The following is an 11121-nucleotide window of genomic DNA, read 5'->3' as shown; positions in this document are numbered from 1 at the left end:
TATTCAAGCTCAAGCATATCATCTATCTTGTACACCTTTGTGACAATAAAGTTTTCAAGTCCCTCAAGCATGATAACGTAGATGTCTTATCCCCGACAATCAAATAGACCTTATACTTGTAAGTAGAATTGTGGATAAATATAAATTAACAACCCAACTACATAAATGACATATTATAGTATACGCAATTTATTACCTAGCAATTGGATATTTACATTTTATACTGCAACCTTTACAAAAGTAGATATTGTTGCCACGATTGATCTTTTTATTACAAATATTGCATGATACATAACTTCATTCAAAATATGAATCCAAACCTATGATTAATGCACAATAGTAACATACTTTTCCTAAAATGTGATTAAGATACTTAAATTAATTACATTTATAACAACATGTGCTGTAACTAAAACAGATGAAACTAATTAATGTATGACTCACCTCATCAGTATAACCCCACGCCTCTCTGAATAGATCCCATAAATGTCATACAATTTGTAAATTTCAATTGGTATCCCAAGCTTGCATGTTTTGGCGCAAGATTGATTTTGATATGAGATCCGGCAAAATTGTTTAAATAATTTAAACATATTCCAATATAAGGAGAATAAACAGTGAACACGTTCCGATATTTCTGGATTTGTTTATATCTTTGTAGTGTTAGTACTTAAGCGTATGTAGCCTGAAACGCAATATGATATAGTCGGTTAAAAAAAAGTAAGCGATATATATAAAACAATCACGTATATACTTCATACCTATCGCTTATATATTTCATCGTTCCTATATAATATTTTACAATAACTAATGTGATGATAATGATGAATGATCCGTTACCTTGTAAAGATAGACAAACATTTTCAGATGCTCCGCAATATAATATTTACAGTATCACTATACTCGCTTTGTTGCATCCGTATGAACAAAAAAATTAAGACGTTTAAACATGACAAATACAAAATAATATTAGTACACTATCTCCGATAATAGAATCCCCATACCTCTCTTGCTCCTGTTACCATGTAACCTATATTCAGCCAACGAACGTCACACATCCTATAACATCTACGTTAGAAAACATAACAAAAAACTTAGAAAATAAATTTTAAAAATATAATAAGGTACAATGATTTTCAAACCTGTAAGTAGTCAATTACCACTAATTCGGGTCTTAGTTGTTAGGACGTCAATGAATTGAAAATCATGGATTGGGATTTCACAATTTTTTATCAATTTTTTTGAATGTAGCAAATATCAAGAAATATATCATGTGATTCGCCATAAACTGGCATATTATTTTCACTATTAGGAGCCACCTTAAAATTTACAATTACGTATGCGCAATATTCCCGGATCTTATCCTAATGCCTCCTAATCTTATTCTTGCGAATGGTTGCATGAATTAAATTCTTCAGTTGGAATAAAAAATAACAATAAATACGCATAAAACAACGAAAGAACTAATGAAAATAATCAAAATAAATTATGGAACAACTTAATATAGCAGAATCAAAATATAACCGAAACACGTAAATCCTGATCAATAAGAATAGGCTAATAACCTCATGGAAGATCTTCAAATTGACCGAACACCAAATACGACATATCCCGGTTCGTATGGATCAATCTTCCATAGAAGGATTGAGGTCATCAAGCAATGACGCAACTGTTTCCTCAAGAGGTCTTTTAGAAAAAATAATTAATCGTAACGATTTAAATTCTACCAAAATAAATTCACATGGATAGTTTAATTTATTAATATCGTGCCTTTATATAGCCAATGCAAAGGAGACATCAAAAGGATAATAATTCTATGTATCTAGCTCACTGGGAACTCAAAAGATTATTACACTAGGAAAGATGAAAAGCTTTATAAGATAAAAAATAATGCAAGCTTAACAATCATGAATGTAATTGAACAACCAATATACTGAATCTGAACAACATTAGAATTCAAAGTATGAGCTCACCAAATAATGCAATACATTATTAAATGCGTATTAACAGTCCGACATAACAAATCACACTTCCAAATCAAAAAAAAAAAAAATATCAAGTACTAAATGAGCAAGCAAGCAATTAGTATGCTAAATTGCAACTACAATCAAAAAAAAAATATTTAGGATCCGTCCAAAATCGATTTATCTGCATTCTGAAGTGGGTTTCGAAATTGAGTTGATGCCCTAATTTTGTGCTATATACAAAATAACATATTGACTTCGTATCATATAGCTAAATTTATTTGTTGAGATTGACGAGGGGAGCAGTATGGTAAGGGTGGATAAAGAGAGGAGAAAAGAGTAAAGAAAAAAATTAAAATTTTAAAAGAGGGGGATTAAATTTTTGGAAAAGCCAAAATTACCCTTTAATTATGCTAATTGATCTAATTAGTAATTACATAGTATGAATTAGGGTTTAAGATTCACTCGTTAAAAAATAAGGGCAGAAATGATCCAAAATTTAGACGGCGAGGGCTTAATTGGTACCAAAATTTAAGGGAGGATAAAATGATCTATTTCAAATAGTTTAAGGGTATTTTGGCCCTTTTGGTGTTTATTTATGGACACCAATTCACCATCGCGTCTGCTAGTCCCCAAGCTATTCTTCGTTTTACTACTTTTTCTACAACTTGGTTTATCTGTAATTTTATTTTATTTAAGTCTGGACCTAAACTTTATCAGTTCTAGCCTTTCTGAACGATTCCGCCGCCTCCAATCATACAGACCTCTTTGTTCCTTATTTCTGCTCCGTCGGTACGTTAATCTGAGGCTCTTGGTCTTATTGCGATCTCCTGTGTGATCTCTGCGCTGCATAATTTTTCTTGCTGGAGGAAGAAAAACGACAGAAAGATTCAAAATTTTCTGTTGTAAGTTTGCTGATGCTCTCTCGCTCTTTCTTTCTCCCCTTTCTCTTGATTTTGCTTCTGCTGTTTGTTTTTTGTTTTTTGTTTATCCAAAATCAAGATGGGTCGCGTAAGGGTTTTTGTGATTATGGCTCATAGGAGGTAAGACGGAGTATAGAATTTATGGGTATTGGAAAGCCTGCCGGTTCAGACTTCAGATGGTGGTGTTTAGAACGTTTTACTGAGATTCCTGTATACTAAAATAGAAGGAAGTTGGTTCCTGGAAAAAGTTTCAACCTAGAAATCAGGGCTAGTGTTTTAAGTGGATGCAGTTACTCAGATACGTGTTACCTTTGCTGATAGGAGGTGGCAGGTACCCGACTGGGATAATTGAGGTGCACCGTGCACACAAGCTGGCTCGAGCACCACTATCCTATAAAAAGAGAGAATTAGGATTAGTGCTGAGCTATACGCCTACCAGTGGCGAAGCCAGAAATTTCCCCAAGGTTGTTCAAACTTGAAAAAGGAAAAAACAATTCCCTAACAAAGGGTGTTCAATATATGTTATACATTTCTTAATATTTTACCTATATATACAATGTAATTTTTCGACAAAAGGTGGTCAATTGACCACCCTTGACCCAACATAGCTTCGCCGCGCCTACCCCTAACTTATCTCGGAATGATATAGAGAGCTGCATATCAGGCTTTCAGAGTAGTAAAGTCCTAACTGACACTAAGAGATTTTTGACATCTTTCTTGCATCTTCTAGGTTTTGAAATATAAGAATACTGTGCTTCTGTTAGATTAAGATATTCATATGGCTTGAAATTGTTGTAATATTTGCTTACTAGGGAATGCTCAACCTTTTTTTGCATGTGTAGGGTTTCTGCAATTGGAATGAGTAATTGAAGTTCCCTATATTATTTTGGTATTTTGTCCGATTCTGGAAGCTGGCATTTTTTTTCTTATGAAGTCAAGCCATTTGACTGCAATCAAGTCATTTTGACATTATATCAGTGTATCCTTTTTGCTACAAGAATATTGATGTAATATTTATGAGATGATTACTGTTTAAGCTATAAGAGTTGATTAATACAACTGATGGTACTGACGTGCCTCCCGAAATGACAAAAAAAACAAGAAAAGCATTACGGTATTTCCTGGCAATAGCATCAGGGTTATAGGAAGATATGAATCTAATTTGTTCATGTATTGTTAAGAAATAAAAAAAAATTGGTTAGTATTATAGCCAAGTGTACTCAAACAGTGGGAAAAGAAGCACTTTTATTGCCTTCAAGCTTTCAGAATTTTGAATTTTTGCATTTCAAATTATTGTTTTGCTTTTGTAATTATTTTGCATCTACTTGATGCCTTTCAATGATATCTCTTTTACTTCATCCAAAAAAAAATAAAAAAATTGAGCAAATATAGTAGATAATCAAGAAAGGTCCTGAGATTTCTTCTCCACCATTTTCTGTCATTCTTAAGGCACCATATAAATCATTTAATGTACTGCATATGCCCCTAAAAAGTGATCAATCTTGTGATTCACATGTAACTAACGTAGTGAAGGAATGATGCTAACTAAACAAAAGGATGCATGTATCAATTGAATGGACACGTTGAGACCCATCAATTAATATAATGTGGTAACTAATAAAATGTTAATTTCCTAGACTATCATATAGAGGCACATTTTTATTCGAGTCAAATTCCTTCTGTATATTTAACCTGTATTTAGACTTTTTTGCCTCTGCAATGAGTAAATAAATTTTCTCATTGTCCGATTATCCAGGAGTGCCTCCTTTTCAGGTGAAAAAAGAGTGAACTCCCTTTACATTTTTGGTTTTCTTTTTTTAACTTTTTTTTTTTTTGCTTTTGATAATTAGATTTTAACTTTCATTTATCTGTTTTTTGTTACATTCTGCAATTGATTATGTGATTCTTCTGCAATTTATATATTACTTAATCATTTTTGGGTATCTTGTGATTGTTCAAGTTGCAATTCCCATCTCTCTTTTCTGACTCTGGCAGACATCTATTTTACCTATTTTGATGTTATTGATGCTTTGCATAATAAACTTTTACAACTTTATAAATTCCTTTTCATCCTCCTTTTTAAAAAAAACCAACCGTACTCTTCCTAGAAACTAGTAATTTCGGGGCCAAATGAAGAATGAATTAGCTAGGATCCATGGTATTCCGACGCAAGTCATGACTTGAATAACTCTTTGATTTTGATGAAATCTCTTCCCTCTATCTTCTTGTTTTTAGTTGATTTTGATTCTTTGTTGATCTTGTATGTCTTCGGTAGTTTTATAGTTGGTTTTGTTCATTGACCTTTTTAATGATAGTTGTTCTGTTTCTCTGTGTAAAGCAGGCTAGGCGTTTCAAGTCTGGACGTTTGAACATGGCAGCTCTAAAGGACCTGCTTCCACCAGCAAAATCTACTAGCAGCACACACTATGATCATACAAGTGACCCGTGGTTCAAGAACAGATATACTGCAAGTGAGGCAGAGAAGACAGCAGTCATCAAGGCAAATCCTGTTCCTCCTTATCTGAAAAGAGCTGGCTTTAGGCCATCTAAGCTCGAGGATTTTGGAGATGGAGGTGCATTCCCTGAAATTCACTATGCTCAGTATCCACTGGATATGGGCAGAAAGAAGGATTGGAAACCTGGGGGGAAGACCTTGCCTGTTACAGTGGATGAGCATGGTGATGTGAGGTATGATGCGATTGTGAGGCAGAATGAGAATTCGAAAAAATTTGTTTATTCTCAGCATAAGGATCTTATCCCAAAGTTTGTGAAGGATGAGGATGACGAAGACATGGATGGGGAAGAGAAGCAGAAAATAATTGAGGAGACCACCCAGGAGACCAAGGCTGCTCTTGAGAAGATTGTAAATGTTCGGTTGAGTGCTGCACAGCCCAAAAATGTTCCTACACAATCTCAAGACTCCAAGTTTATCAAGTACAAGCCCTCCCAGCAGTCAGCAGCATTTAACTCAGGTGCAAAAGAGAGGATTATTAGGATGGTGGAGATGCCTGTGGACCCTATGGAGCCACCAAAGTTCAAACACAAGAGGGTTCCAAAGGCCTCTGGTTCTCCACCTGTGCCAGTAATGCATTCTCCACCTCGTCCTGTTACAGTGAAGGACCAGCAGGATTGGAAGATACCTCCGTGTATATCAAACTGGAAGAACCCCAAAGGTTACACAATTCCTCTAGATAAGCGTCTGGCTGCTGATGGTAGGGGACTTCAGGAGGTGCAGATCAATGACAACTTTGCAAAACTATCAGAGGCTCTATATGTAGCAGAGCAAAAGGCCAGAGAAGCCGTTGCAATGAGGTCAAAGGTCCAGAAAGAGATGATGATGAAAGAGAAGGAAAAGAAGGAGATGGAACTTCGTGAGTTGGCCCGCAAGGCAAGATCTGAGAGAACTGGTGTGGCACCTCCAGCTGCTGAGAGGGGAACCATGAATGATGATGATATGAGTGTGGATTATGAGCGTGCAAGAGATTTTCCTAAAGAGTCAAGAGAAGACAGGGAAGAGCGATCACAGAGGGAGAAGATACGGGAGGAGCGGCGTCGGGAGAGGGAGAGGGAGAGAAGGTTGGAGGCCAAAGATGCTGCAATGGGTAAGAAGAGCAAGATTACCAGAGACAGAGACCGTGATGTCAGTGAAAAAGTGGCTCTTGGGATGGCATCTACTGGTACATCAAGAGGGGAGGTTATGTATGATCAGAGATTATTCAACCAGGAGAAAGGGATGGATTCTGGATTTGCCACTGATGACGCTTACAACGTCTATGATAAGGGCCTGTTTACTGCTCAGCCTACACTTTCTACTCTATACAGACCGAAGAAGGATGCTGATTCTGAAATGTATGGAGGTGCAGATGAGCAGCTGGAGAAGATCATGAAAACAGAACGCTTTAAACCTGACAAGGCATTTGCAGGAACATCAGAGAGAGCTGCTCCAAGAGATGGACCTGTACAATTCGAGAAGGAGGTTGAGGAAGCAGATCCATTTGGTTTGGATCAGTTCTTGACAGAGGTTAAGAAGGGGAAGAAAGCAATGGCGAGTGTTGGTAGTGGAGGAACTATGAAGGCTAGTGCTGGTACCACACGAGATGGCTATGAAACATCTAGCAGAACTCGTATTGCTTTTGACAAGGGGCGTTAAAGTAGCCTTCAGGTGGCAGGAAGTGCTGGCTGTGGACCCATGTTGGCTGCATCTACTATGCATAGTGTGCGATAATCTGCTGGTGTTTCATTCTGTACTATTTGCCAAGTAATTGCTCTTTGCATGAAAAAAATAGTAATTGCTGTCTTCATGCTCTTGTAACACATCTTCTTTGTTACCCGTTACTGTTTGGCTTTAATTTATTCCTGTCTATTTCTGAGTTTGCAACACAAGTTTATTGTTGCTTTCACACTTAAAATTTTCATCGCTCCACTAAATGAAGCGCCTTTGACCAGTTAGATGATGCTTTAACGGTATTCTGGTTTCAACTTTCAACCCATGTAGTTTATTTTCTTCTGCTGTTAGTCTCTTGCTATTCTGTAATATCTTTTGGTGAAAGGATTTTGTGTTCTGTAGCAGTTGCTATGTGTAGCAATCTCCAATCGTTTCAACTTTCAACCCATGTAGTTTATTTTCTTCTGCTGTTAGTCTCTTGCTATTCTGTAATATCTTTTGGTGAAAGGATTTTGTGTTCTGTAGCAGTTGCCATGTGTAGCAATCTCCAATTGCTAATAACATCTCGCTACTTAATATTGTTGATTAAGATAAATTTGAGAATGTTTCTATGGCAGCTTATGAAAGTCCAAACTGGAGTTTGACATGGTATATGATAAACGGCTCCTGCAATAGGCCCTCTCATCAGTTGAAGAAAACTCCAACTGGTGCTAAGAACTTGTAAAGCTGGAGGAGAATGTACAAAAATTCTAAATTACTTCTTGGTTATGTTGGTGTAGTAAGAATGCCACTGGATATGTTACTAATCATTCTTTTTGTTAGAATAATGATGTATGTCTGAGAGGAAGAGGTCAGAACTAAACTTCTTTTCATCCATTTTGACATCCTTTTGCTTGTAATTATATCTGCATGTAGGATTAATAGGAGCAGATCTCCCAAGACCCTTATTAAAACTGTACATTTGAAGTTGATCTCCTAAATGGTCCAAGGTTTACGTGATCTTTATTTACACTTGAATATCCCAAAACTTTTAGTCTGACCGTGAGATTAATTTGCACAATTTTTTTTTTCTTTTTGTTCCAGTTGATACAACGAGTTAGGTGTTGAAATTTCACAAAATGAAAGGTGAAACATGGAGGAAGTGGGTCTCATTTCCAATTTAGAGAAATTCGTGGTCCAACAACGATCAAATAAATGTATTTAGAGATGCAAAATCAGTTAGCAGCGATGTTGGAACGATCAGAGGCGGATTCAGAATTTATATTCTCCGGGTTCAACTTTTAAGGTTTTTAATATTAAACTCATTATATTTTTAAAGTTATGGGTTCAAACCAACCAGTTGTTGCAATTTTAGTGTAATTTTGCACATAAATTTATACTCAGCGGGAAAGTACTGGGTTCAGATGAACCCGACAGATATACTCTACATTCGCCTATGGAAATTAGGGGTGACAATTTGAGCCCAAACCCATCCAATCCGCCCAACCCGCCCCGAGATTAATGGGTTGGGCTACAAATATATTAGTTCATGGGTCAATTTGGGCTGAGCCCAAGTTAACCCAATATTTTTTAGGGAACTTACACAAATGTCCCAAATAAATCTCAACTTACCAACCTCTGGCCATTAATCATAGACTTACCAAAACTAGCCAACAAAAATTGAAAACCCAAAAAATAGGGTTCTTTCTCTCAAAGAATCACATGCAAAAATCACCTTCCATATTTTTAAGCGAGATTAGCAACACTAGATACAAGACGGAAAGGAAGTTTTAGGTATGAGGTAGCAAATAAGGTGATAAAATACAAAAAATATATACAATATTCCAAAAATCTAAACAAAAAAGGAAATTTTTCAATGGATATAGTTGAAATTCATTGAAAATATATAGATAAGTCAATATACAAAATTTGAGGAAGATTGGAGGTGATTTGGACTGGTTTTGTATCAAAATTCGTAATTAAATTGAGTTCAATAAAGTCTTCTGCGACACATGCATCAAACATGTATCACACATGTATCTCACACACATGTATACATGGATTTACATGTGATACACAATAGATACAAATATGATACATATGTGATACACAAATGATACATAGTGTGATACACATGTCATTTTTTTCATGTTCAGTTTTTACCGAATTTTCAATTCAAACCACCTCAAAACTTCACCAAATCATCCCAAAACTAAGATTCAAGCTTCTTAAGTTGTGCCTAATCTATTCTAATAACACCCACTCAAAACAACGCAAAAATTTGATATTTTTTTGCTACAAATAGCTAAATGGCTAATTTGGCTAATATTAGTAATATTTTATCAATTAGCCAATTTTTGTAATGAACTACCTATAAATGGACATAGCTGGTAATTTTCCTATTTTTTATTGCCCATTATAACTCATTAAGCAGCCCAAATACAACCCATGAAACTCAACCAAAACAAAGGGATCTCGACCCAACTTATCTAGAAATTTACTTAGTTGCCCCAATTTTACTTCTTTTTTTGTATTTTCAATTTTATATTCTTTTATTTTTCTGTACCACCCACCCACCCACCCTACCCCTCCCCCAAACCCCTTAGAAAAAATTTACATTTTTTTTTGTATTTTTTATTTTTTTATTTTTTTTTGTTTTTCGGCACTACCCACCCACCCTACCCCTCTCCCCCTCAAAAAAAAAAAAATTTTACTCTTTTTTTTGGTATTTTCATTCTATTTTTTTTTTGTTTTTCTGCATCACCCACCTATCCTAATTCCCTACCACCCCTCCCCCTTCCCCCTGCAGCACAAACCCCCTAATTTTTTATTTTTTTTTACATTTTTTTTTCAATTTTCTGTTTATTTTTTTTTTTGTTTTTTTGCACCACCCACCCTCCTCCCGCAAACCCCCTCAATTTTTTTTTACTTTTTTTTGTATTTTTAATTTTCTGTTTTCTGTTTTTTCATTTTTCTGCACCACTCACCCACCCCAACCCCCGCTCACCCCCACTCGTAAATATTTTTTCAACTTACATATTTTAAGGTAATTTTTTTTTTTAAGCAAGATGAACATCGTTCTAAAATATGGGTCAAGTTGGGCGGATTGGGTTATGACCCATTGTTTAGCCCATCTTGACTCAGCCCATCTTAACCCAAGTATACTTGGGCTGGGTTAGGTAATGACCTATTTATTGACTCAATCCATCTTGACCCGCCTAAATTTAATCCAACCCGTCCATTTACCACCTTTACTGGGAATGATGGAGGAGCTGGAGCTCATGCGATAACACGTTTTACAATATCTCATTGTTTCTTAGAATTGGGATCAATTGTCCAGAGGATCCACATCAAAACACATGTGCAAACACTTCCGAATCAATTTGCTGAATATTTGGAGTCCAAAACTAACGTAAAATTGGACTCAAATTTAGGTATTTTCCCTAATTTTTTTCTTATAATAACTAAAAAATTTATATCAATATTAACATTAAACTATGTATTCTTGTAATTTCCTATTTTTATATAGTAATTTTTGAAAATTAAATTTTCGGAAAATTTCTAGAATTTTTTGTAGAATTTTTGTGTTTGTGTTTGTGCGATAGGTTGATTCATTTGTTGCCTATGGTGGCTGTGGTAATCTCATTTGAGTTACTTACTTGTGGTTAGCGCCGAACGTGGCTATTTAGTTGTATTAAGGCGTTTAAGGCCCAAGGCAAAATTTATGACATAGCAATGATGTGTAGAACCGCGTGGGGCTTGTTCTATTGTATTAGTATAAGAACCCGCGCGATGCACGGATAATTTGATAAAATATTAATCTTATAAATTATGATCTAATTTATCATATTAACTTAATAAATATTAGTTATATTTTATTATTTAATATATTGTGCAAAAATATAACACAATCTATACAAAATTAAAGAATACATATCATATAGTAATCAAATAAATTGTTTGATCCTTTTTATTTTTGTTGTTATTGAATTAGTAAGTACTTAGTACTATTGATAATTTTCTTGAGTGTTATTATATTTTATTGTTAATTAATTTAAAATATAAATATCATAAAATTATCTCTATCCCC

General features: G+C 35.1%; 1 protein-coding gene across 5 annotated transcripts; it reads left to right on the top strand.

The window, feature by feature from the left end:
• Positions 1 to 2592: 2592 nt before the first annotated feature.
• Positions 2593 to 7265, top strand: LOC107784325 (SNW/SKI-interacting protein A). Of its 5 annotated transcripts, XM_075253832.1 has the most exons (4): positions 2609 to 2869; positions 3730 to 3866; positions 4590 to 4660; positions 5229 to 7265. In XM_075253832.1, exon 4 carries the CDS (start codon positions 5259 to 5261, stop codon positions 7035 to 7037), a length of 1779 nt encoding a protein of 592 aa, XP_075109933.1. In that variant the 5' UTR covers positions 2609 to 2869; positions 3730 to 3866; positions 4590 to 4660; positions 5229 to 5258; the 3' UTR covers positions 7038 to 7265. The 5 variants fall into 5 exon arrangements, with proteins under 5 accessions (XP_075109934.1, XP_016460937.2, XP_075109936.1 ...); XM_075253833.1 differs by lacking the exon at positions 4590 to 4660 and having other exon boundaries at positions 2593 to 2869; positions 3730 to 3776; XM_075253834.1 differs by lacking the exon at positions 4590 to 4660 and having other exon boundaries at positions 2608 to 2869; positions 3730 to 3776; positions 5226 to 7265.
• The last annotated feature ends 3856 nt before the right edge of the window (positions 7266 to 11121 follow it).

This window comes from Nicotiana tabacum, chromosome 5, assembly GCF_000715075.1.
Source record: "Nicotiana tabacum cultivar K326 chromosome 5, ASM71507v2, whole genome shotgun sequence".
NCBI lineage: Eukaryota > Viridiplantae > Streptophyta > Magnoliopsida > Solanales > Solanaceae > Nicotiana > Nicotiana tabacum.
The sequence above is the reverse complement of the archived record's forward strand: the minus strand, read 5'-3'. Positions and strand labels throughout refer to the sequence as shown.